Here is a 28,000-nt window from a genome sequence, read left to right as displayed (position 1 = left end):
TTCAGGACCAATCTTGAAGTTTTCCATCTACCAGTGCAAGTAAGAAACAGAATTAGAGGAAGGAAAAAATAGAGATATCAAAATATAGCATTCTATAAAAAAACTCTCGTTTCTCTCTCTCGTCACTCGCTCTCGTTTACATCTCTTGTAGTCTCTCTCTCGTACGTGCCTCTCGATTCTCATTCTTGTTCTCAGTTACCTCTCTCGATTCTCTTTCTATGGTTTCTCTTATTTCACACGACTCTTGATTATCGAAACCCTAACTTGACTCTAGCATATCGATTCTAGATAATCCATCGACAACACCCTATAACCCTCAACATTACATAACAACTCAGTCTCAATTATTTCCTACAGGTATTGTTTCTTTCTCACGTTTCCTACACTCGTTTTTCGTTTTATTCTATCCTCTTTGTCCCTTTCGTCCTTATCTATCATACAATTCAAACACTACAACATTCTATAGACCTCAACATCAGGGCATGCAACAGAAAAAGAAACCTTAAATGTGAAAATCGGAAACAAAAATTCCAACCGAAACAAAAGAAGACGAAATAGAAATAAAGGCATTGCCTTTGGAGATGAACTTTTGAAATTATGAGGGAGCAACGCAAACCGTCGATCGATCATATGGTAGGCGTTCGTCAAGAGAAAAATAGTGAGAGAAATGAGAATCGAGAGAGAAAGAGAGAGAGAGCCAGTGGGGTCCGTCGAACTATATACACCATCACACTTTTGAAATTTATTTTAATGGTTGAGTTTGTGTTGATGAGAGGCAAGATCGAGAGACAAGAAGTGTATACAAGAACCGAGAGCGAGTGATGGATAAAAACTCAAAATATTTGATTGAAGTGGAACGAGAACAAGAACCAAAGTCTGAGTAGAGAACCGAGAGCGAGAAGCGAGAGTGGTATGCATAGATGCCTGTCCATCTCTTCTGCGAGGGTGATACTGTAAATTCACATGCCACTGACACAAGCAAAATGCCATATATCATTGAAAACAATTCGGGAAGAGGCCAAATTTCATTTGGGCCACAGATTTTGGGTCAACCATACAAAATTCCCCCAGGGCCCTCTGTGCAATTCTTCCAAAATATTTTTTTCCCAAATGTATTTATCAATTTATATGTTTTTTTTTTAAACACGATAATTCTACACATGAAAATTAATTTATACTTTTTTCTAAAGATTTTATAGTATATTGTTTTAAAATTTAACTTTAATTTGACACAATTTTTTGACAATATGTGGGCTGGGGGGAATCAACCTCTAACTTCGAAGTTGATAGTAAAATCTAATTGAATGATGCTCATTTTGACCGTTTTAATTTGATATTCAAACCCACTGATCTTGTTTTAAAGTTTAATTTTAATTTGAGATTTGAAATAATTGATTTTATTTGTTTGAAATTTAAAATACGCATGTTATATTTGGATATTTTAGTCATTTAGTAGATTTAATTTAATATTAAAAAACCATGACTATTTTTATAACAAGGCCATGTTTGCCAATCTATAATGAAAATTAGTGTAATCGTGATGGAATTTCATTGATAGATCAATTGTAATGGGTCATAATTGCAAATGTAATTGGATTGCTTTTTATCACAATTACTTAGAATTATGAACTTTGTCACATTTACTGGTACTATTACCACTATCGTTACCTCTAAGGGTCAAACGGTAATAGTAATGGTACGATATCAGAAAGATGTCAAAATTCATAATTCTCATGTTGTAACAACTATAATAATGGTAACCGTAATGGTAACAATAAAACGTAATGTCTAGACGCAACTGGGTTAAACACCATCCACTTGTCAATCATTTTGTATCTTTTATTACAAATTTGGAAGTGGCCCCAGATGTCAAACGAGTGCAGAACACAAGTAAATAACACCATGGGTAATCAAATGAGACCCACTTTTTATATTATAACCGATTTATTATGTTTTCATTTGGGTAAAACGTGACCTAAATCTTTTGCCATTTTTCAAAAGTAAAATAAAATTTGTTGTTAACATTTCTTTAAATCTAGGGCGATTCCTCTTCTTCCTGGTTAGCGGTGGTTCTTTTCTCCCTTCGATTGTGGAGCTTGACTGCGCTAATCTTGTCGATGTTGTCCGAGTTGTGTCCTTCACCTGGTGTCCAAGATCGATGAATGGAGCGACACATTGTCTTGCTCGTGTGGCAGTGCCTTCCTCTACTTCTAGGACTAGTTTGGTAAATTTCTCTTCTTCCTTGTCCAAAGAAGTTGGTAGGTTTTTTTAGTTTGCCTGTTTGGTTCTCTCCTCCTATTTGTGAGAATGCATTTGTATCGTACTCTAGTTAGTTTATACCTATCTAATTCTTAAAAAAAATTACTAAAAAAATCTCAAAATAATACTAATAATAATTAATTAATTATATTTTTTTAAGGAAAAACCCTAGGTCGTTTTCTCATTTTCCCTTTTTTCCATCTTAATTTATTGCATCTGCAATTTGATCCCAATTAGCATCCCTCCTTCCTCTGTTGTCTTCTTCGCGCCTCTGCTGCACTCAATCCCTCCCTTCTCCTTCTTACAACTTAAATCCTTCCAATTTCAACCACATTTTTCTGTGTGATTTTACCCAACATCAACCCAAACCCAAAATTTGTATTTTACTTTGCCTTTTGCCCTCCCCTGTATTCCTTCGAGTGAGCTCTTATGTATCAGCTAGAGTCGAGGATTCACTCAGCAATCTCTGAACTTTTTTGCGAGTAAGGTATCCATGCAACTTAGATTCTTGAAAGGAATTTCATGGGGTTTATTATAATGCGAGAAAGTACGGGCTGTGGAGCTTTATATTTGAAGTTGCAAGGTTTCAGCCATTGGAATAACTCAGGCGAGGTCGAAGAACGGGTGGTCGAGGAGAAAGAAAGAGACCCTTTTCGATCAAGTCGTGTTTATGGTGTTGATATGATTAAACACCGATCTTTGTTGTCAAATTCCGGTATGCCTTAAAATCAACTCTATGAAACATTTGTGGGATTTTGTGGGAATGCTCTATAGTGGTCTGGAGATATGTTATAGCTCTGTGTAGATTTCAATGCGATTTTAAGGTCCCGTTTAATAACCATGGTTACACTACTTTAATCTATGAGTTTACCTAGGCTTTCTAATCCAAGCCAAGTTTTGAAAACTTGAAAACAAGTAATTTTTAAAAACTGGAAAAAAAAGTAGTTTTTAAAAACTGTTTGTGTATTGGACTTTCACTAGGAATTCAAAGGTTTCCTTATTAAAATGGAAACCATGGTAAAGAAATTGCTTACGAGAAACTAATTACAATTTCACTAGAAATTCAAAGGTTTCCTTATTAAAATGGAAACAGTGGTAAAAAAATTGCTTACGAGAAACTAGTTACAATTTTACTCGGAATTTTAGTTCGTGCATCATTAAAGAGTTTTCAGTTTGCCCTTTGTTAGTCTTTTGTTGTTTGGTGGTCATTCGTAGCTTTGTAGTAGCTTTTGTTTTTTTTTCAGAGTGAAGGAGGCTTGTAGGTTGAAGTGGCATTAACTTTCTTATAAACAACATTCTTAAAAACGGGGCATTGGATATGCATCAGACTTTTTTTTTTTTGGTCTATTACTTGGTTTTAGGATACAAATTTGGTGAACAAGACCCCACTACATAAAGAACTATCAGTCTCGGTATGAGGTATACATCTCTCTATATGTGTGTATGCTCTTTTGGTTATTTAACTTCTATGTTGCGAATTCCTGTTTCAATTCAACATGTTTAAGCATGGATAAACCTGTTGTTGACATTGGTTGTGAAAACTAATAAGGATGTGTTTTGTTTTTCAACATTTTATATTGTAATTACTTTTATCTCTTATGTTTCTGTGCATCGACTTCAACCTTTTCTTTTTGCCTTTGTGGTTATTGATTATGGATTCTTAGAACCAAAATTGGGAGGGTAAGAAACTGTCCAGACAAAAGATTGACAGGAATGCTATTAGGATAGAATTAGGAATGTTATTGGGGGCATTAAAATTAAGATTACATATAGCAAGGTGTCTATTTTTATGGAATCTATGAATCATCTTTACTTCTTGATCCTTAACATTGTTTACAACAGTTTTTTGTTTATTTGTTTGTTTTTTCCCTATCCTGCTTTGATTCAAGATAGTTGTTTGTCAATTACTGAAAGTTATTGACAAAAAAATATCTTTCTTTTTGTATTGTTCTCAGATTTTTGCTATGTAAATGGCGACGGGTTTCTTTGTTCAGGCCTTCATTCCAAACTTGTTGTTCTCTGTATTCAGCGACTACAACTGCTCCCAAGTATTACTTGGATGGAGTTGAAAATGAGAAAAGGGAGATCGATTTCAACCGACTGTTCCTTTTCTGCACAAAAGTACACCATGCCCAGCGACTCCATGCACTACTTGTGGTGTCTGGGAAGGCCCAGAACATCTTTCTTTCTGCTAAACTCGTCAATCTCTATGCTTTTCTTGGTGACATATCATTTGCTTGCCATACTTTTGACCAAATTCAGACAAAAGATGTCTACACATGGAATTCCATGATATCTGCATATGCTCGAATCGGTCGCTTCCATGAAGCTGTAGATTGTTTCTACAAATTTTTGTCAACTTCCATCCTTCAGCCTGATTATTACACATTTCCACCTGTTATAAGGGCATGTGGAAAACTAGATGATGGGAAGAAGATACATTGCTTGGTTCTAAAATTGGGTTTTGAATGTGATGTATTTATTGCGGCTTCTTTAGTCCATTTTTATTCTAGGTTTGGCTTTGTCAGTTTAGCTCGTAACTTGTTTGATAACATGATGATTCGAGATATTGGTACTTGGAATGCGATGATTTCAGGGTTTTATCTTAATGGTAAAGTTGTAGAAGCATTAGAAGTCTTTGATGAGATGCGATTCAAGAGTGTAACTATGGATTCTGTAACAATCTCAACTTTACTTCCTATTTGTGCACAGTTGGATGATATAATAAGCGGCGTCCTAATTCATGTCTATGCCATCAAGCTCGGGTTGGAATTTGACTTGTTTGTACGTAATGCATTGATAAACATGTATGCCAAATTTGGTGAATTGAGGAGTGCGGAAACCATTTTCAATCAAATGGAAGTTAGGGATATTGTATCTTGGAACTCTTTGATTGCTGCATTTGAGCAGAATAAAGAACCAGTGGTAGCTCTTGGGGTGTATAATAAGATGCATTCTATCGGGGTTGTACCCGACTTATTGACACTTGTGAGTTTGGCTTCTGTTGCTGCTGAACTTGGCAATTTTTTAAGTAGTAGGTCTATTCATGGATTTGTTACAAGGAGAGGTTGGTTTCTACATGATGTTGTCATTGGTAATGCAATTATAGACATGTATGCAAAGTTGGGTTTTATAGATTCAGCACGAAAAGTTTTTGAAGGACTTCCCGTCAAAGATGTGGTCTCATGGAATACTTTGATAACAGGATATTCTCAAAATGGGTTAGCAAACAAGGCAATCGATGTGTATCATTCGATGAAAGATTATAGCGATGCAGTTCCTAACCAAGGCACTTGGGTGAGCATTCTTACAGCACACTCCCAGATAGGAGCCTTAAAACAAGGGATGAAAACACATGGTCAGCTGATAAAATTTTTTCTCTACTTTGACATCTTTGTAGGTACTTGTCTTATTGATATGTATGGAAAATGTGGAAGATTAGCTGATGCACTGTCTTTATTTTATGAAGTACCACATAAAAGTTCGGTTTCTTGGAATGCTATCATATCTTGTCACGGACTCCATGGATACGGTTTAAAAGCTGTAGAGTTATTTAGGGAAATGCAAAGTGAAGGAGTGAAGCCAGACCATATCACTTTTGTATCTTTGTTATCTGCTTGTAGCCATTCAGGTTTGGTTGATGAGGGTCAGTGGTGCTTCCAATTGATGGAAAAGACTCATGGGATAAAGCCTGGCTTGAAGCATTATGGTTGCATGGTAGATTTGTTCGGTAGGGCTGGCGATCTCGAAAAAGCTTATAATTTTGTAAAAAATATGCCGATACGACCTGATGCTTCTGTGTGGGGTGCACTTCTTGGTGCTTGTAGGATACATGAGAATGTGGAGTTGGTCAGAACTATCTCAGATCATTTGTTGGAGGTTGAATCAGAAAATGTTGGCTACTACGTTTTGTTATCGAATATTTATGCTAAACACGGCCAGTGGGAAGGAGTCAATGAAGTGCGATCGTTAGCTCGAGACAGGGGATTGAAGAAGACTCCTGGGTGGAGTTCAATTGAAGTAGATAAGAAAATTGATGTCTTTTACACTGGCAATCAAACACATCCAAAATGTGAGGAGATATACAATGAATTGAGGAATCTAACTGCTAAAATGAAGGGTCTTGGTTATGTTCCAGACTATAATTTTGTGTTGCAGGATGTGGAGGATGATGAAAAAGAAAACATTCTTACAAGCCATAGTGAGCGATTAGCGATGGCATTTGGGATTATCAGTACGCCGCCAAAAACAACTCTTCAGATCTTCAAAAACTTGCGGGTTTGTGGAGACTGCCATAACGCTACTAAGTTCATATCTAAAATTACTGAAAGAGAGATCATTGTAAGAGATTCGAACCGATTTCATCATTTCAAAGATGGAGTTTGTTCCTGTGGTGATTATTGGTGACATTTTCAGAAAGAACATACAATATACAAGATTCAGTTTATTCATTTTTATGTTAGGGAAACATGTATGGGCACATAGAGCAAAGTTTTGCTTTCAAGTTTTGGCAACTTGTATTTGAGGTGATCCAGTTCTAAGTTCTAACACAATTTACTTCAGTGTTCTATAATTTAAAGTGAATATTAGGAGTCCAATTGTCACTCAGGTTATTTTCTTTGTATTCCTCCTCCATTCACTATGTATTTTTGGTAAAAATGGAAATGCTGTAAAGAAAATGGAAATGATTGGGTGAAGATGATGTTTCAATTCTGCATTAATATGTTTTGTTTATGTTCTTTTTTAATTAATATCTGCCCTATACACTCCTTTAAATTTCGATAATTTCATTTACAATCTTAATCAAAATTTTAATACTAAAAGTAGATTCTTTGGCTGGTTTAATAATCATTTTATTTTTTGTTTGTTTGTTTTTTTTAAAAAAAAATTAAACTTATAATAACCACTTTCATATATTTGATTTGTGTATTTTGTTATTTATATTTTAAGAGTGTTTCAAAAATCCAAGTTAAAATTTGATAACTAAAAATAATAATTTTAAAAAAATTGCATTTGGAATTTTGCTAAGGATTCATGCGTTTACATAAAAAAATATGAAGATCATGATCAATAAATTGTGTCACAAAAACACAATTTTCAAAAACAAAGAAACTAAGGCTTCTTTTGACAATTATTTCGTTTTTTGTTTTTGCTTTTGAAAATTAAGTTTATAGATATTACTTTTACCTCCAAATTTCATTATGTTTTTTTAAGAATTCAACCATTATACTTAGTAAAAATGCAAATCATGGTAAGAAATGAAGAGGAAATAGGGTAAGAAATGGAGAGGAAATAGACTTAATTTTAAAAAACAAAAACAAAAAACGAAATGATTATCAAATATGACCTAAATGATTATTTAGCGGAGCTTTTAAATCTATTTTTTTAAAGAAAAAACAAGATTAACTATATATAGTTTTGAAAATATTTATATATAGTTTTCATAATGGGAAATTTTCACGCATAGAAAAATATCAAACTATTTATAGAAATAGTAAAAAAAAAAATATATATAGATAGACATCGATAGATTTATAATATAAATAATTTCTTTATTTTTCTATTTTTGAAAATTCACCTCTCATAATCTTTTAACTTTTAAAAATGAATGTACTAAAAACAAAAAAATAAAGATGGAGTCAATTGGACTAAAATGATTTTATATTAGAATTTTCAAAACACAATATTTATGTAACAAAATAATGTAAACACAACCAAAAAGGATAGCTCAGTTGGCAATGACACATCTTCTAATTGTGTTGAAAAAATGAGAGAAACTTAATCAATTATAGTTCTTTTTATTTTTCAAATTAAAAATTAAGTTAAAGGCGAAAATGTGATTATTTAATAAAAAAATAGAGTTAAAAATGCAAATCTTAAATGAATCATGAAATCAATGGATAGGGAAGAAAACGTCGTCGTTTGGTAAAACACAAAGTTCAGAATGGATTCCGTATGTTCACCGTATACGGCGAAGCAACCCAAATCTACACCGAAGCTCAAATCGCGTACCGCAAATCTATGCAATTACCGACTATTCCGCCATTCCTACATTTCTTGATTTAGTCAAATCAATTTCTATATATGTTACTCTTCTTCTGATTTGTTCGGAATTCGCATTCCGAAGCCTTCAATCTTCAAAGTTCCTTGCTTTTCTTCCTTCAATCCATGGATGCCGTCTTCAACAAGCTCCGCAATTTGGATGCCTACCCTAAAATCAATGAAGATTTCTATAGGCGCACCTTTTCTGGTGGTTTAATCACCCTCGCTTCCTCCTTTATCATGCTCTTCCTCTTCTTCTCTGAGCTAAGTATGTTCTGTTGTTCTTTCTTTTATTATTATTATTATTTTTTAAATTTTCTGAAAGTATTGTCTACCCTCCTTCGGTTATCTGATTAATGGGTTTGATTTTAGTTTGAATTTGTTTTTATATCTGAAAGTTATGGGACGATGCAATTTGATGTTGTTGTTTTTACTGTTATGCGATTTGCCTTTCCTCTTTGTCTTTCATGGCTGTTCAGCAGGCAAAAGAAGTTTTAATGTGGAAAACCTTTTAAGATTGAAAAAAAAAAAAAGTACAGGACCTCATTCATATGTAACTTGGAACACTACATTCTACGGGTTCTTTAAGAGTCATGCAACTTCAGACGTATGAGTACTGTTGCTCACTAAAATGCCCTGATTTATTCACCTCCCCCAAGTGACATCAATGTTGCCAAGTTCTCATTGCAAGTATCGGATGTATTCCTATTCCAGCAATTTTCTAATTACCAAACTTGGCTTTTCAAGGCAAGGGTCTTTTATGCAGGCAATTCATTTACATTTTATGGACTCTTTAATGGGCTATGGCCAACAATTTCTTGTTGGGTATTGAAAGATATTAATTCTCCATTTAAGCTATGTTTATCATATCAGGTTTGACCCATGATATTCGACTCCCATTAACCTTCATACATTTTTTTCCCTTCTTTTCGTATGAGCCTATAGTTCAGGCTGTTCAGCTATTATGTAGTTTGAAAATATATGTTAAGCCTTTTATTATTTGGTATTTTACATTTTCTGTTGCTTTCAAGCCTTTTATGACCATCATTTGTGATGTGTGGTTGCAGGAATGTACCTCCATGCTACAACCGAGACAAAGCTTGTTGTAGATACATCAAGGGGAGGAAAATTACACATAAATGTAATTACGAGTTTTTTGAGGCATTGATACTATATTGTTCTTTCTTTGTGTCTATGCATTACATTTTAGGTTTAACGTTCGCCCTTAAAAGCTCTTAAGTCATTATCTATTCCCTTTTTATTGTTGAGGTTTGGAAACATTTTAGTTTCATGCAGTTCAACTAAAATATAGAGCTGGAGAGGAAGTTTCGATTGATAACCATTTTAAGTTTCCAACGAGGAAAACTGCCAAGTTTATATCTGTTTTAAATGCTGGTAGCCGTGGGTTGGGAGGAACTTTGTCTGTAGTCTGGATATTGTTTATCAATCTTGTTCAACTAATCGACATCTTACCTAAATGTGAAATATCACTTTTGAAATAGGTTCATATGATTATTTTTTAAAATTGATGAACTGTATAGATGTAGATGTGAATTACAATTTATGTCCCTCTTGACCTAGTTCAATTGTCTATGTTCTATGGACTTAAACCTTATTCTTTTCTTCTTGATGCAGTTTGATTTGAGTTTTCCTGCAATTCCGTGTTCTATACTCAGTCTTGATGCCATAGATATCAGTGGAGAGCAACATCTTGATATTGTATGTGCTGCAAATATTAATACTTTGTCACTGTATCCCTTTTTTTTTTTCATATTATCTTGCCATTCTATCTCGTAACTTGGCTAGTATCTTATCTTACCATATACTTGAATATAGTCTCATATTTTCTTATGTTTGGATACATTGTTTGCTTTCAGAGACATAATATAATCAAGAAAAGAATTGACTATCATGGAAAGGTTATAGAAGCCAGACCAGATGGCATTGGTGCACCCAAGGTTAATAGACTGTATTTTGATGGTTTTTGCTGACAAAAAATTATTTCTTGTGTTATCTGTTTTATTATGATTATTCATCATAATTGACCATGCGAGGTTTCAGAGTTTTAATGAAAATGGCCAGACACAAATGTTTTCTTTTTACTGATTATGATAAGTTAATCTGATTGTTATTATTTATTATTTTTTTTATTATGAAATGAATATATTCTAATAAAAAGAACACTAGGAATACCTGGGGGCCGAGGGTGCTCTCTCCCTAAGGAAAGCTATCATCAATTTCTAATAATCATGAAAAGACTGTAATTACAAAAGTCTTTGTGGTTTGAACTCGAGCAAGAGGCCATATGCTGTATACTATAGACAAAAGAAGCTTCTATATTCCACTTGTTTTAAAAATTATAGAATTTCTCTCCTTCCACGTCAATCAAAGAGTAGCCTTCACCAAGCAAGTCCACAGAATTTTTGTTTTCCCTTTAAAATTCATGCTCCAGCGGGCTTCCAAAAACCAGTTATCTACTTTATCCTGAAGGCATAGAGAGATCGAGCTCCTTAAGAATTTAACTCCACCCTCTAGCAGTAAAAGGACAATGCAGCAGTAAATGATGTAATGATTCAGCTCCTCTTCCTTCCACGCAGAGGCAGAAAACCGTAGGCATAATGCCCTATTTGTTAACTTCTTCTGAAGCTTCTCAGTTGTGTTAATACTTATATACATCACAGACCACAAGAAAAAAATTCAATTTTTGAGGAATATTTTGCCTCCAAATTATATCAGCTCAATTGATGCCTTGATGGAAAGTTCCTGACTTGGCAAACATTGGGTGAGGGAGAGAAATGCAGATTTTGAGGAAAATCTGCCGCCAGAATCTAAGATCCACAGAAGGCTATCCTCGAGCTACAGTTTCTCCAAAATGTTGCTAGGGCCTCCCAACTATTCAGGAAGTTCCACATCTTGTTGATCAGCAACCCAACTCGAAGCGATTGGGGCATCATTTTTGGAGGACAGAACATGATTTTTGGGAATCTATCTGCAAAGTGCAAAGGCACCCCCATTCGTATAACCCTCTTCTCACAATCTGATGCTATGGCCATTCTTTGCCAAAAACTTAGTGAAGAGGACAAACCACTTACTGTTCTTGGCAATATCTTTCCATGGTCTACCCCCCCGCTTTCCCATTTATTTGCTTCATCATCCACCCTCTATCACCGTAAATAGCTACAACCACCTCCTCCAAAAAGCATCTGTTCAGTACTAAATCTCCTTAGCCATTTCTGTTTCTGTGAAACAAGGAGCCCACGGAACCTTTCCTCTTTAAAGGCAGAGAGGAGAGGCTCCAATTCACCAAGTGGCTCCCAGCTTATAGACTCCCAAGACCATATGAAGTTCCTGATGATTTTTTTTGGTTACCCATGGAGTTGATGACTTTTCAAGGGGCCTTCAGAAGAGAAAACAGATAGATGGGCAGGCTGTTGAGGAGGACCTAGGCTAAAAGCCTAAAATCAACCTCCCCCATTTGAAAGAAGCAACCCTCTCCATATGTCTAACTTCCTCTGCATATAATCAGATCTCATACGGCCACAAACTTTTGATTACCTCCCTAGGGGAAGCCAAAGTAAGAAATGGGAACGGAGTCAAACGAACATCCAAGGCTTCTACTGGATAAATCAATTCAAATACCATATTGGCAATTCACAAGGAATACTTTGACCCTTACTGAAAATAGCCCCCATAAATTGCTAGGATACATCCCGAGTTCTCCAATTCCCAGGCCAGTTCTCTATCTCCTCACAATATCCCTCTGAGTAGCATATAATTTAGGAATCAGATTCCTCCATGAATTCATTGATAATGGAGAACTGATGACTGATGGAAAAATAATCATATAGGATAAAGATCTCGAATATAGATTTTCTTATTAGAATAGATCATACAGTGCAAGTTCTGAGGTTGCCTAGGGATGACCAAAGAAGTTAAATATGAGACTTGTGTAATATTTCTCACCAGCTCCCTTCGTGGAGACAATGATTTATCTTGGATTCTTCTGTTGGTTTCTTATTTTAGAAGTTCCACCACTTGTTCTTTTTCTTTTTTCCCTGTTAATATTTCTTTTGGCTATTGGTATTTCTTTCCCTATAATCATTTTTGTTTTTTTCGTTCTCTAGATTGAGAAACCATTGCAGAGGCATGGTGGCAGGCTGGAGCACAATGAAACGTATTGTGGTTCATGTTTTGGAGCAGAAGAGGTACTTTTGACCATTTGTTATCCTTTGTTTACTTCTGTGGGTTTCGCTTTATTCTTTGTGCAGCTTTGATTATGATTCTGGAGCCAAAAAGAGGGTTTTTTTTTTTTTTTTTTTTAAAATAATAATAATAATTATGATTATTAAAGATATCCTTTCTGGTTTCCATTGCTTTATTTTGCTTTATAGCACTTCATATTGGTATGAAGCTATCATATAATTTTGTTATTCATTTTGGTTTCTTAGAGCATTGTTATTCTTTTTAAATTTTATGTATTCTTTTGCCTAAGTGTAATGTTTACGAGTGACTGGCATATTGCTGAAGTAGAAATCATTTACAGTTTTTCTGCTTTTGATTTTTTTCCTTTAAAATTGCACATATTTCTTGAAATTGTATCAGAAATGTGAAGGCTTTTCCCCCTTCTTTTCTTTGCAGTCTGATGATGATTGTTGTAATTCATGTGAAGAAGTTCGTGAAGCATACAGAAAGAAAGGTTGGGCTATTACCAATCAAGATTTGATAGACCAGGTACGTCAGATTGTAATAATTGCCATTTATAGGATATTATATGCTGCATAGAACTATAGGAGGCACGCACGTGGCTAATCACTAAGTGCAGTCCCACCAAGAAGGGAAAAATGCCATGTTTTTCCTTATAATGTAATGTTTAGAGGTTGGAATTATATCCATTGATTTTTTATTTTTTATTTTTAAATTTTTAAGAAACCACACTTTCATGGAGAGAAATAATAGATTATACAAGGCAAAAATGTACATCAACATTCATTTTTGTACAAGGTTTATATGACTTGTAGTTTGATGGAGTAATATAAAAGAAAGAAAAAGTTAATCAAATCCAACTTGGTTACTTCGATACTTTGTTTTTTTTGGTAAATGGTACTTTAACGTTTGTGGTATCTGATTCCTGGAAACTTGACTCTTTGAGTGTGTTCTGATTTTTATGATCCTCGTTAGATAAATTAAAATTGATTAGGGAAAAAATTAATTAGTGAAAGGCAGAGTACAAAAGATAGAGAGATCAGACATTGGCCTTCAGTCACCGAAAGTTTTACACAAGTTACTTATTATTATTAGTTAAAGGTTGGGGGCACGTCTTTGTGGAGGGGGTTGACATTATGCTTATACAAAGAGGCATGAAACAGAATGCAACACCGATATGATGATATGTCACTTTTCAAGGTCCTCAGCTTTTAACTTCTATGATTTGTGAAATTGACGAAAGCCCCAAGGAGTTCTAGTTGGATACTGTGCTGCTGTCAACGGAAGACACCATCTATTTGCATCCATTTCTTGTTTGTATATCCTTTTGGGATTAAATTTGGAATTATAAATATTGAGTTTTGATTGAGGCATTGGTTTTAAATGTCGAGGGATAATAGATGCCCATACAGGATTACATGTGCAACAATCTCTTTCAAATATATAACTTTTTCAATGCCCTTATTCCTAAAGTCATTCAATTTTGTTGCTAATTTTGTGTTCCCAACCATTGCATGAAACTGAGGAAGATTCTCTCTGCACTTTGTTTATTTGTGTTGTTTCCATACTACAAGTGAATGGTGTAGTCAGTTTTTGTCGCCAATTAAGATTTATGCCTTTTATTTTCAGTGCCAACGAGAAGGTTTCATACAGAAGGTAAAGGATGAAGAAGGTGAAGGGTGTAACATCGAAGGATCTCTTGAAGTTAATAAAGTAGCTGGAAGTTTCCACTTTGTGCCTGGAAAAAGCTTTCATCAGTCAAGTTTCAATTTTCTTGGGCTGCTTGCTTTACAAACGAGCGATTATAATGTATGGGTTTGTACTTGTGTAAATTTGAAACATGCAATGCAGAAGGCATGCATAGCCCAAGCATTGTTTATAATCAATCTCTCTTTCTTGCTCTGATATATATTTTCATCCTGTCTTACATTTTAAGTTCTACATACATGATGCAGGTAAGTCACAGGATAAACAGATTAGCTTTTGGCGACCACTATGATGGCTTGGTAAATCCCCTTGATGGGTAATTATTTTTTCCGCTGCCTCTATAGATTTTAAGTTGTAAAAAATGATTCTAGTACTATTAATAATTTCAGCTGAAGCATGACGGTTTCTTATTTAACTTTGTATTTCTAGTTTTTTTAAAGATATATTTTTCTGGCCAGAATCATTCAAGTCAATTATCTGATAAATATATATTATATATATATATATATAATTAATATTATATATATTTAAATTTTCTCTCAAACCTAGTGCATACTCAATGCCATAAACTCCAAGCTTCATATAATCAAATCAATTTTACTTCACAAAATTACCCCGTCTAAGAGATGTGCTTTCGTTGCTTATTCAGGGTGCATTGGGAATATGATAAACAGAATGTCATGCACCAATACTTTGTCAAGGTAAGAAGCACAATCCTCTTTTTAAATGGGTTTTTGTGTCCCTGCTTCAGGGATAGACAATCTTAATACCCCGTTTCTGTTAAAAAATGAATATAAATGTTGTTTGGATACTTGACATATTTACTTATCAGACTTCATGCTAATGGACGGTGATACACCATAATCTACCTCTGTACCAAATTTTTTAATAAAAAATGAATGGTAGGAATTAAGACTAAATGCGATGATTTGAGGGTTTGCCCTTGTATTCTTTCATTTTTTTTCTCTAGTTGTTTCTTTATATATATATATATAATGATAGAGAGGGTAAGGATTTACAATAAGTGAGTATCCCATTTTCCTTTTATAAAGTCGTTTCCTCTTGTCATACAATTGACAAGTCATGAATTCACTTCTCGTGGCCAGGGGGGCTTGGGAAAGTGCTTTTACAATTTAAAGCTGGTCCATTCACTATCGTATGATGAGTGTGGAGTTTAGATCTGCCCGTCTTGTTAAACCAGCATTCATTCACGTGAGCCTTGTTGGTTAGATAGGTGCAATGTTCTCTCTGGTACTTATAAGCTGTTAGGAAGAAATCTGAATATATCTAAATCGCAGGTGGTTCCAACTATATATACAAACATCAAAGGCCGTACTGTTCATTCAAATCAGGTATTACTGAAAGTACTTGGAGATGGACTTATGGATGTTATATTTTCACTTGGATGATGCCTCGAACTTCATATCGATGATTCTGTGCAGTACTCTGTCACGGAGCATTTTAAGAGTGTGGAGTTCGGAAGTTCTCAGACTATACCTGGAGTCTTCTTCTACTATGACCTTTCTCCTGTTAAGGTTGGTAATATATCTACATCCGAAATGTATCTGAAAACAAAAACTACATTGTTCTTTATTGTAATATTGGAACTTCAGCTGTCATTGGTGGGTGATGATAATCAGATACTTTTTACCCAGTTCACCTTATTTCTTGATTATCGAAAGTGTTTGAAGGGTTTTAACACCTCAAATAACTATCAGAAAGTATGATTTTACCATTTTACCATAAATAATTGAATGAATCAACATCATACGAATATGATATGGTAACTGAATGTTATCTTTGACAGACAACTATTTTGGGGTTGTTCAGAGTAAAAGTTTTGAATTCCATTTCTTATTTGGTCCAAGGAGTTCATGGGTCCCACGACCAAAAAAATTAATTTTATGCCTTATTAACTTCTTACGCTGTATCATAAAAAAATGTTACATTGGGTCCATGCTCACTAGATTTTACAACTCCACTCCATGCTCAACCCCTTTGATTAGTTTTTCTAGTTGAACTTGTTTACAAATTATTTCTTGTTAAATAATTTATTTTTTTGTTCCTTGTCAAATTTTAAAAACTAATAATAGTTCTAAAAAATGTGTTTTGTTGTTGAATATTTAGGGGGTGGAGTGGATAATAAATTCTATGGATAGAAAACTAAAAACGAAGTCATTTATTGGTTGGGGCCTAAATATTACCTTAAGTTCTTTTAGATGTTTGAATGGGTCATCTTTATGTGAAATGATAAAAGAACATGAATTTTTTAGTTTTCTAGTGGGGTAAAAATAAAGTAGGAAACGAAGGATATCTGTAAATTAAATGTCATTTAAGTTCTTTTAGAAGCGAACCACAAGGCGCTGTGTTTGACTTCTCTTTCTATTCATTGTTCAGGTGACCTATACAGAGGAGCATGTTCCATTTTTACACTTCATGACGCACATTTGTGCCATAATTGGAGGTACCATATGCTCTCTTTTCTCTTCCCAACCCAAGTATAACCACGTGCATATTTATATGTTTGTTTACAAGTGGTTTCTTTCTCCATATATCTTTTTGTTAGTGTGAAATTTCAAACGGGGGAGAAAATAAAAGACCTCTCCAATAGGAGGGAATGGAGGAAAAGTTATGGTAGTGGAAAAGGGTAGCGTTTGCACCATGAAACAACCAGATTAACGTTAGCTTCAGAAAATCTGTGATACAGAAGTTCCTTATCTTGGAAAATCCTCTATTGCCAAATGGTTCTGCAGAGTGCTCTATTAATTTTCTGAGTTTTTTCCAATAACGTGAATTGATGTCCCTCAAGTGTTAAGTACAGCAACTGTTTTGGGTCCTCTGGTAAGACCGTAAACCGCCCAAACCAATGTAGAATGAAGCTCCAAAATTTCACAGCAAACTCACGGGGGTTGATGGCTTTGTGAGAGTGATCTTTTTAGAAGAAAACAAAACTTTTCATTGATATAATGAAAAAAGACTAAAATTCAAAATACAAAGATACGAACTAGTAACCAAAAAGGCCATGAACTAAGAATACCCAAAGAAAGGTAAATTAAACAGAAAAAATGAAAGCCCCCAAATTAAGCTTATATCTTGAATAGAAAAATAAACATAAAGCTTAGAAAGAGAATACCAGGCAGATGCATCGAGTCTGGTGGCTTCAAAAATCAAAATGATCATCCCATTGAAGAGATTTGCTTTACCGTATCTAAGAAGTCATTTCGAAAGTGAATTCTAAATGATGGCCTCTTCCATACAATTGTCTAAAGGGTGTTTTTTTTTTTCAACCACACTTCAAGGGCGTAGAGAATACAATCTCACAAGATCCTTGGTTTCAACTTAAGGGACTAATGATCAAGATATAAGCTTAATTTGGGGGCTTTCACTTCAAGGGCGTAGAGAATACATTATATAGTCGAATGAATGAAGAGCCAACCAAATGAACTCTTGAAGGACTAAAGTTTCTGACATGAGAAGACAATGGAAGAATGAGTGTTTTTTTTAGATTGGGTACAAAAAATGCCAATTTGACAAGATGGACGTGAGGGTTTTTTTATTTGAATCGCTGTTGTTTAGTGAAAACATTCATTCTTCAAAAAAATTTCTTGATTTATCTTTAAGACTCTTCATTTGGTACGACATAATTGTACCCCGGTACAATCCCTCGGCCATAGGACTAAAGTCCGATCTTTGTTTTGCAGGTATTTTCAGCGTTGCAGGAATTGTAGATGCATTCATATATCATGGTCAAAGAAAAATGAAGAAGAAAGTCGAAATCGGAAAATTTGGTTGATGTCTCAGCTCCCTTTCACGTTAGACCAGTTTTGATCAAGCTGATGCAAAATTTCATTTTAGAATCAAAATACAATTCTGTCATCATTTGGGTGTTCTGAAAGTAGTATTTATATTCCATGGAATTAGATTCATTTCCAAACAGAGGTTAAAATCAAGTTCTCTTTCACATATCACCACACAAGGGGGGAAAAACAAATTTAATGTAAGATACAAGAAGTTCCTGTTACACCCACATCTCCTTCTGACAATTTGTAAATTACTATACAAGTATAACTTGGGTTTTAATGGAGGTTGTGATTGAGAATTTGAGATTCATCATCATTTCAATTGGTTTGAGTTTTTTTCCTTCCCTTTTTTGGTAAATTATTCTGTTGTAAATTCATTGTGTTTAGCCAAAAGGTTAAAAGTTTGAATCTTTTTATCTATATTTGGTGATGATGAGATGTGTGGGTGAACACTGGTAGCTATTTTATGAAGTTTAGGTTTAAATTTTGCTCCCTATGATTTCCAATGTTTGAACTTGTTCAACTTTTATGAATCAAGTCAAACCAGAATCAATAAAAGAGCTATTTGTTAACCCATTTAAAAGAAAAATGAAACTTAATTAAATTACTCCTATGAATCAAAGTGAAGCGAGATATTCTATTCAAATGAATGAACATCGATGTCCAATACCAAAACCATCAAATTACTCCCTTTTCTTCTCCTCCTTCGTTAGGGTTAGATTTAAAGAATAGCAAATTTTTTAGTTTCATTCGTAGAAATGGTAAAAAAGTTTGTAAATTAAAAAAAAAAACCGCAAAGTTAATTTTTATAATTATTAATTAGTAATTATGAAAGACAAAAATACCCCCGAAGTTAAAAATGTGCTCAACTGAAACCCAAACATTAAAAAAGAATAAAAAATGATGGGGTTAAGGTCAAGAATTTTGTATGTTTAAAAAGAAATGATAAATATAGGGTAGTTATGAAAAAATGATTTTAATAATATTGAAAAGAAATAATAAATTTGTGAAAAATTGGTAGAAAACTCGTGTACCAGGTATACGGGTTCATTCTCTTCCTAACATCTTTTCACGTTGCTGCCACGTTGTTGGTCATGTGGAACCCGGAGTTTTCTATCTTTTTTTTTTGAAATATTCATAAATACAAAAAGATAAATAAAGAATAATCATCCTCAATTTAAATAAAGAATAATCATCCTCAATTTTAGTGTTCTAATAAATCTAGATACACGAGTTTTCTTTTATTTTTCTTTGAAATATTCATAAATACTCAAAAATAAATAAAGAATAACCAACCTTAGTTTTAGCAATTCATGCCACATATCTCCCTTTCTTGAAAGTGTATTTTCTTTATTAAATCACTCTACCAAATTCATATTTTTACTCATGCAAATCAAGGAAGAATACAAATTGTAGTCCCCTCTCTTCTCTCTCGATTATTTAAGAGACAAAAAGAAGGCATTCACAAATCTTCAAGATTTCAAAGAGAGAAAAGGAAGAAGAAACGTACATAGCAATTATGTTTGGCGTGTCTACATCAACTATATAAAACCTTCAAGACTTCATTAATTCAAAATTACAAGATGAGGAAGACAAAAGCTAAGTTCTCTCAACTCCTTGAAACAAAACACAAAAATGTTTTGATCGAAAAAAGTTGAAGACAACATAATTTGAAAAAGAAGAAAAGGAAGGGAAAAAAAAAGAAATATGGAGGGATTGAAACAGTAGACCTGTATTACAACATATCATATATGATGACTAAAGTAGTGGAAAAATCTTATAAAGTCTCATCAAATTCTCTATAAAATTAGATCATAGAGACTAAGATTAAAAAAAAAAAAAAAAAACCCTATAAAAGGGGAAACAAAAACATTTTTTTTCCTTCTAAAATCAAATTTTCTCCAAAATTAGATTCTCTAAATTTCTCTCCCCAAATTGTGGACAGGATCCACAATTTTGTATGATTTTGACGCGAATGGCCTGCTGGTTGGTTTTTTTTTTGCTCGATGAGTGATTTTTTAACTAGGGTGGCCTAGAATCGTGTACCCCGAATTACATTAACGCTAAATCGTGTACGGGATATGCAATTTAACAACCCTAAATTTGTCAATACTTTTCCACTCACCCTATTTTTGTCCATATTTAATTAAATTATATTTTTTTAAAAAAAAAATCAGACAAATGCAAAATACTTGGCGCTTGCGCCAGCCTTCTTTGCTTTTCATAAAATGTCCCGAAGTTATTTATTTATTTATTCTAATGAAATATAATGATAAAAGTAGCGTATGTTTTCTCTTTAAATGCACAGTAGAAAAATGCTCCAATTAGAGCATTATTCCTATAGCTTATTTCAACAAAGTACAAGCAAATGATTTTGAAATTCTTGCTCATATATGCATTTCCAATCCACAAAATCTAAGAAATAACAAATAGTTTGTTGCATTATTCATATCACATAAAGAAAACAATGAAAGATATGAGTCTTAATAACAGTATGCTAAGATGATCTTTAAAATCTAGGATTGAAGTAGTTTGCATCTTTCATCTCTCATCCATTGCAATGCCTGACCCAACAGTGGACATTGAATCATCTGTCAAAGATCGATCAAATGAAGAGCTATATTCGTCTCCATTTTCTATAAGTTTGATATTTTCAACCTCTTTAACAACTTCACTCATCTCGGGTCTTTTATCAGGTGAAATATTGGAACAACGTATTGCAATTTGCAATAGATTCAGCATTCCTGGAATAGCAGACCTTTGTGAAGCTATTTCTGAGTCAAATATTTCTGCTGTCCATTCTTCTCTAACCGCTCTATTAACCCAAGCACATAAATCAATGCCATGAGATTCTTCTGGTGCTGAGTGAGATGAGATTTTTCCTGTCAATAGCTCAATAAGAAGGCAACCAAAGCTCCAAACATCTGATTTTCTTGATACTCTCTTCATTTGTTGATATTCAGGTGATCTATATGAAACCATGCATTGAGCTGCAATGGGAAGGGCTACAAGTGAAGCAAAGCCATAATCTGAAACAAGAACTTCATCATTCTCTCCAAGTAAAACATTTGAAGATTTTAAGTTTCCATGTGGGATGCTGCTGCTATTTGGCTTGCTATTGAAATGGAGAAATTCCAAAGCTCTTGCCACTCCTTGAGCAACAATCAGTCGTGAACTCCATCTGAATGGAACTCTCCCCACACCTCTGCCTCCTGTGGTACACAATAAGAATCATTCTTTCAAGTTAAGAACAATCTAATCTACCTTAGTTATATATGTTTTTGTTGAAGTATTATATAATAATATTTACCATAATTTATGTGCTTAAGCTTTTGGATTGATTAATGATTTTTGTAGTATTAGAGCAGAAGGTAGGTCATGTGTTCAAATCTTTGTAATGTCTTTCCTCCCCAGTTCGTATTAATTTCCAGTTGTTAGGATTAATTCGAATTCTCAAGCCCACACACTTGTGGAGGGTTGAAGCATTAAAATAATTAAATTTTTTGTAACCCATCAACTTAGCTTTTAAGTTCACCAGTGATTTAACAGTTTTCAACTACATGATTTAACTAATCTGTTGCAATTTATAGAAGGGAAGAAGAGAATGAGAAGCTAAAGAGCTAGAGCATACCATGGATTCTATCAAACAAGTTTCCTTTTTCAGCATACTTGTAGAGCAAAAGCTTTTCTTCTTTTGTATAGAAATAGGCAACAAGTGGAAGCAGGTTTGGATGCCTTAGCTTAGCAATGAGTTGTACTTGCTTCATGAATTCGCCAACGGTTAACGGTTTCAGATCTCTGAGCCGCTTGACCACGATAGGCGACCTGCCTTCAAGCATTGCCTTATAACTATTTCCAAATATCCCCTTACCTAGTCCCTCAGCTGAAGCTTTTAGAAGATCTCCAAGTTGGAAATTTTCTCCCTCCTCCATGAAGATGAGCTTTCCTCCTTCATCTGCTGCAGGTTCTTGGTTCTGAATTGAGATTTCAGTCACGCTTTCATTTTTCTTCTCTTTTGTTTCATTAGTGCCTAGTTGCTTTATGAGCTCCTTTAGCTCTAGATGTTTCTTGAAGTAGAGAAGGAGCAGCAATAGATTAGCAACAAAAAAAAGTACAATAACAAGAACCAGCAACAAAATGACGTGAGCCTTGGAAGAAGAATTATCATTAGTGGCTTTATTAGAATCAGGAGGTGCTGCTGTGTTATTTGACCCTTTTATGATTGAGTTGCAGACATCAGAGGGTGGACCGCAGAGTCCCGGATTATCGCGGTACGACCCCGGCCCAAATGATTGAAGAGCCTTTGTTCTTGGAATGAAACCCTTGATGTTGTTGTTTGAGACATTAAATACTGCTAAGGAAGACTGATTGAGTTCAGGTATGGAACCTGTAAGCTTGTTGTTTTGAAGCTGCAATGATTCCAATGAACTTAAACTCACAAGGGAATCCGGAATCGGCCCATCAAACGCATTGGATGATAGATCTATAGCCTTCATCTTCTTGTTGGAAGTGAAATTGAATACATTTCCTGACAAGGAATTGTTCTTCAAGCTTAATGCAGACAATTCAGTGAATTTGTTGAATGCATTGATATTCATATTGCCCACCAATCCCAAACTATCCAATGATATCGCCGTGACTCGGCCATCGCCACATTGAAGGCCATACCAAAGAGGAGGCTGATTGTTGTGGCAGTGAGTTCCAGTCCAGTTTCTGTTAAGAAAAGAGTCATTGAAAGTTTTCTTCAATGCATACAAAGCATCTCTTTCATCTCCATTAAAGCCAACAAGAATATCAACTTGAGCCACAACAGATCTAAACAATAGTATTGCTGCAATGAAGAACAAAGAAAACTCCATGCTCAAAAGTCCAACTCTGAGCAAATGTTCATTGGCAACAGATTTCTACTAAACGATGTCGATGAGATCAAAACCATCTTTGTTTTAAGTTCCTATTACAGCTAACCAATCTGAATTTTTATATTTATCTTAAAGATAAAAACAAGGGAATGATTCACTCATTTTTATATTGAAAAATGGATATTCCAGCAATTGTACAAGGTTGGTTGTTCGACATTGTTTCCAATCCAGCTTGAACAGAACAGGCAAGTAGACATCTAAAACCATGTCTGTTTGTAGTTGTATTTAATGATGACATTTGGGAAGTTCAAATGTTTTGATTTGTTTCCGATAAATGTGTTGCGACTTTATACTTGATAAAAAATATCCTCAAACTTCCAAAAGTTTAAAAAATATCCTAAACTTTAAATACTGATATTTGCAAACACGGCCAAAGACCAAATGTATGTGAGGTAAGCTGCTCACAACATCGAGCATATGAGACAAGATAAGCATAGGAATTTGCTAAACTTTTTGACTGTTACTAAAGGTGTAGGCTTTCTTGTCTTGTAGCATTTTAAGAACAAAGCTTGAAAATGAGGATTGATCATTGGATGACCGTCAATGTTTAAGTCCTTCAAATCTTCGTTCCTTTTTTTTTCTTCTTTTTTACCCTATTATAAATTTAATCACTAGTCTCTAATAAGTGTATTTGTTTAGCTTTTATTTATAATTTCTATTTCTAAATCTTTAAAAGTTTCTAATGCTATTATATTAACTAATGGTGAGGTAACATGATCTTCAAACATTTGTAAAGTAATTTGACACAACAAGATACACATAGAAGATAGGAAAGAAAGTTGTTACATCTCTCTTTCAAATTTATGTAATTACTTTCTTAGAAAAAAAAAAAATTAAAAACAACTCATCTGCACACGTTAGTGACTAAAAAATATGTGGTTTAAAAAACATGCTTGCACTGTTAAATTATTGAGTGGTAAAATATTTCAACAAATATTTAGCCTCGTCAAAAATTAAAGTACTTCAAAATTTAAATTGTTGTACTCAATTTTAGAAGATACCCCTTATCTTTGATGGAGTACATCTTTAAAATCAAATTGTAATACCAACTCTAGATCGATAACACAAACAAATGAAATCAAATAAGCATTTCATTGAATCAACCAATTTACTATCCTGCCCAATAAATGGGAACAAAAATTAATCGAAGTTTCACAGCAACCAAAAACGTTGATCCGCTGGAGAGGAAGCGGGTTCAAAATAATAGTGACAGAACCCACAACAGATTACTAGAACTCAAGGACACAATTATCAAACCAATAGAATCGATCAGGTCGTATTCAATCACAATGTCAGAGACTCAGAGTTAATAGCATATATCCAGATCCAGCGGCTTAAAGACAGGATTTGGAGACTGGGAGTTGTGTAGGGGAATTAAGTTTCTGAGTGATCTGAAATCACTAGTTTAAATTCCAAATTCATCAGTTATGTAGAATGTTTTGACACCAGAGAACATCTTCAAAATTCCAAATTCTACAATCGTTTGCAAGCATATCATGTAAAAGTTATGCCAGTGCTTTTCTCTGCCAAGATTCCCCTCACGCACAGCCTACATTTCAACAAGAAACCTACCATGATTTGACTGAAGCTCAAACGCATTCATCCCAACTTCAACATTATCAAGAAGGTACAATGATTTGAGAAAAAGAAGTAGAAAAACAGGAGGCAAACGACCAGATAAACCTCAGGGCATTCTTAGAAGGAGAAGCAGAGTGGTCTAAGGTAGAGAGTAAAGAAGAGAAGAAACAGGAGGCAAACAAATAGACAAGATTATATCTAAAGAAGAAAAATGGAGTCGCTCTTAGGTAGATGGTGGTTTGAAAGGAGGGAAGAAAAAGGAACCAAATAGACACGCGCAAGGTTCTATCTCTAAAGTAGAAAACAGAGTGAGTGTATAGTAGATTCTAGTTTGAGAGGAGGAGAAGGTGGTTTAAGAGAGAAACAAAAACAGGGAAGGAGAATGAACAGAAGGCAAACAAAAGATCTACAATGGGAACTCAATTACTAATGATAACTTGCCCTGTGAGCATCAGAGAAGGCAATGTTACAACTATTAGAAACATCACGTATAAGGCAAGTCACCAGACAATAAATGGTAAGATAAACAAAGATGTCTAGGAAAACATAAGACCTACATCGACAACTCTACTACTTAGGATACCATGCCCCTTATTAGCAAGGGGACCTTAGAACATTAAGTTCAGAATAGACCACCAAATCTTATTTAAGGAACAAAATAATCGGTAGGTTCGTAAACATGTTCAACCATTACCAATAAAGGAGATTATTTGTTTAACCTACAATCAAAATTCCCAAATAAAGTCAAGAAAAGAAATTCAGCTTAAGCTGCTCACCTTAATGTATGGTATGAATTGAATAGGCAAACACAAGTGAATTGTATATGGCATAAATCTGAACCATCACTATCAAAATGAAGCACATAACAAGTATAAAACTTGAGTTATTTAAGCCTTGACAATACACACCAACCGTAATTAAAAAAAAAAAATCAAAAATGGAAAAAGAACAAAAAATTACCCTCCACGTATAGGCAAGCACATGAAATTCTAACCAAAGAGGTCTACTCAGCCATGAAACACAAGTACTATAAAATCCTATGAAAGTACAACTCAAAAGGCTTGTAACTTGGTGAGAGATTTAACCATCATATAAGAATACAGACATCCATACAGTATTGTCCTAAACAAAGTAATGTTCAACCGCTTCAGATTCACTATACAACATCTGTTACCTGCAAACCAAATGACATTCAGATCGTTTATTTTGAGACTAATAGGATTTCTGGTTTCTTATCTTTGCTGGGTGTATTAGCATTAGAAGAAGAATTTGCTGCTGCTGCTGCAGCCTTTGCAGCCGCACGAGTTCTGTTGTCAAGTTGAATAAGACTCCGAGTGGCCAATATTACCTGTGGTACCAAATCATGAGATGCCCTCGCATATAAACACCTGACAGCAACGGAAGCTGCATCCTTAACATCTTGCGAATTCAAAGGAGCCAGTAAACAATGTCCTAAAATTCTAAGCACTGGCTGCAAAAGCTCCCATGGCAGCGGAATTCTGGACCCCTTAGATTCTGAATCATTGGAATTGTTCCCACACTTTTCAATTTGTAGTCTACCCATTTCTTCCGAAACATCTTCTATCTCATCCGTATACTCCAACGCCCTTTTCTCCGAAAACCCACCAATATCCAAACCATCCTCTTTATCAAACTCTCTCCTGCAGCAACAATCTTGCCCAGCCCACGACGCCGCAGATCGGCAGAATTCAAGCTTCGACCAGCTCGGCATCTGTGAGATCTGCTTGTAATAGCAATCAAGAGCAACCCCAACAATGCAAGCTCTTTTGGTCGACTTCACCGCGTTCTGTGGTTCGAGGGAAGGGGAAAGAACCCCAACAGACGGCCTGAGTTGAGCTTGGGCACCAGAATTGGGCTTATTCCGAGGAGAATGATAAAGAGAAGGCAGCGAAAGATCAGGAATGGAGACAAGAACAGGCTTCCCCGCCCGAGACTTAACCTCAGAGGAATAAAGCGCGAGAAGCACAGCCTCAAAACCGGCGAGGGAAGGGAGAGAAGGGGAATCGGAGGAAGTAGAATGGACACGAGAAAGGTACAAGGAGGAAAGAAGAGGAAGGAAAGAAAGAACAACAAGGCGGAGATGGGGATCGGAAGAGAGAAAAGTATCGTAAAGCCAGTGGCAAAGAGGGTCAGAACCAGATCCAGAGAGGGAGGAGGCAAGGGCAGAGGAGATGGCGGAGTAAGCATCATGAGAAGACAAAAGAGAGAGGGCCGGACGGTCGGAATCGGCGACGGAGGAGAGGAAAAAAGAGTCGGAATGAGGGGGAAGAATAGAGGAAAGGGCGTGGATACGAGAGCGGGCTTTGGAAACGGACTCCCACCAGGAGTGCATAGGGTCGGTGTCGGCGGAGGCGGTGGCGGTGGCAGTGGCGGAGGCAGAGGGATTATGAGGGGCGGTGGTTGAGGAGGCGGAGGAGGAGGAGGGGGAAGAGGAATGGCGGTTGTTGAGGGAGGGATTCCGGTGGAAGTCCATTACGGCGTTATTGTTCGGAGGCTTTGATCTGAGCCCCCTGCTTTCAGGGGGGACGACGAAGCCAATGGGTCAATCGTGGAGACAAATACATATAAGTGAATCATGCTTTTGGATTAGTCCTCTTTTCTTTTCAAATTTGACCTTCTACTTTTTCAAAGTCTCAAATTTGCCCCCAACCCTTTTTCTTTCTTTTTTTCCAGTTGATGACCTGTGATAGACATCCAACAGTTGATTTTTTGGATCGTAATTGATATCTTATCTACTAATTTACTAAACTATTTTCTTTCACAAATATAGGAATGAAGAAGGTAAAACGTTTGAAATTTGCTAATATGAACCGTTAGTATAGTTTAGTGGTTAAGGCATCTATTAATCTCTTTATTGTTGGATTCATAAGTTCAAATCTTCACTCTTGTATTTGTTGTATTAACGACTCTTTCAAGAGATAGAGATTGTCCGTCGAACTATGCTTAAGTCACCTCCTTTAAAAAATTTAGAGAGAATTTATTTTCATTTCTTTCATATTTCAAGTTTTTGTTTTATCAATTTAGCACTTGAAAAATTAAATAATTACTAAAATTATTAAAAATCATCCATTACGAATTTAGAGGATGCTTAGTCCAAGGAGTTAGAGTTGGGGAAGTGGACACTCATTGTTGAGCCAAGGAGTACTTGATTTTCATTGACTAAAAAATATTAGTTTCGTGTTTTATTAATTTCCTGTGTGAGTTCTATAACTTTGTAACTCTCCAAACTTCACAATTTCTCATATTTCACAATTTCATTATTTGTCTCAAATGCTTCACAATTTCTCATATTTCACAATTTCATTATTTGTCTCAAATGCTTTTTAAGAGTTTTTGTTATTATAGGAGTGAGTAGGATTATCTAAACAAGACTACTTTTTTTAATGTATTTATTTTTTTTAATTGCATCAAGTATTTCTTTTGGTTAGATTAGGAAGTTATATTTTAATTATATTAAAAAAAAAAAAAAGT

The 28,000-nt window shown here is 34.8% G+C and overlaps 4 protein-coding genes across 6 annotated transcripts; 2 read left to right on the top strand and 2 right to left on the bottom strand.

Annotated features, from left to right (window-relative positions):
- Positions 1–2,452: 2,452 nt before the first annotated feature.
- On the top strand, positions 2,453–6,977 carry LOC120090386 (pentatricopeptide repeat-containing protein At4g33990). 3 transcript variants are annotated; one of them, XM_039048012.1, is made up of 3 exons: positions 2,453–2,974; positions 3,621–3,678; positions 4,215–6,977. In XM_039048012.1, the coding sequence occupies exons 2-3, from the start codon at positions 3,674–3,676 to the stop codon at positions 6,664–6,666; spliced, it is 2,457 nt and encodes an 818-aa protein (XP_038903940.1). In that variant the 5' UTR covers positions 2,453–2,974; positions 3,621–3,673; the 3' UTR covers positions 6,667–6,977. The 3 variants fall into 3 exon arrangements, with proteins under 3 accessions (XP_038903940.1, XP_038903941.1, XP_038903939.1); XM_039048013.1 differs by having other exon boundaries at positions 3,504–3,678; XM_039048011.1 differs by having other exon boundaries at positions 2,453–3,678.
- Positions 6,978–8,172: 1,195 nt separating this feature from the next.
- On the top strand, positions 8,173–18,333 carry LOC120091856 (endoplasmic reticulum-Golgi intermediate compartment protein 3-like). The gene is made up of 13 exons (XM_039050005.1): positions 8,173–8,569; positions 9,369–9,442; positions 9,937–10,020; positions 10,179–10,259; positions 12,426–12,506; positions 12,940–13,032; positions 14,134–14,313; positions 14,460–14,527; positions 14,861–14,912; positions 15,510–15,563; positions 15,654–15,746; positions 16,609–16,675; positions 17,913–18,333. Exons 1-13 carry the CDS (start codon positions 8,428–8,430, stop codon positions 18,002–18,004), a joined length of 1,161 nt encoding a protein of 386 aa, XP_038905933.1. The 5' UTR covers positions 8,173–8,427; the 3' UTR covers positions 18,005–18,333.
- Positions 18,334–20,399: 2,066 nt separating this feature from the next.
- On the bottom strand, positions 20,400–25,247 carry LOC120091306 (probable leucine-rich repeat receptor-like protein kinase At1g68400). The gene is made up of 2 exons (XM_039049281.1): positions 21,643–25,247; positions 20,400–21,223 (listed from the first exon to the last, which is right to left on the bottom strand). Exons 1-2 carry the CDS (start codon positions 22,868–22,870, stop codon positions 20,553–20,555), a joined length of 1,899 nt encoding a protein of 632 aa, XP_038905209.1. The 5' UTR covers positions 22,871–25,247; the 3' UTR covers positions 20,400–20,552.
- A 268-nt stretch (positions 25,248–25,515) lies between these two features.
- Positions 25,516–27,106, bottom strand: LOC120091307. Its single transcript, XM_039049282.1, has one exon. It carries the CDS (start codon positions 27,000–27,002, stop codon positions 25,710–25,712), a length of 1,293 nt encoding a protein of 430 aa, XP_038905210.1. The 5' UTR covers positions 27,003–27,106; the 3' UTR covers positions 25,516–25,709.
- Between the last annotated feature and the right edge of the window lie 894 nt (positions 27,107–28,000).

This window comes from Benincasa hispida, chromosome 11 (assembly GCF_009727055.1).
Source record: "Benincasa hispida cultivar B227 chromosome 11, ASM972705v1, whole genome shotgun sequence".
NCBI lineage: Eukaryota > Viridiplantae > Streptophyta > Magnoliopsida > Cucurbitales > Cucurbitaceae > Benincasa > Benincasa hispida.
This window is presented reverse-complemented; position numbering and strand designations above follow the sequence as displayed.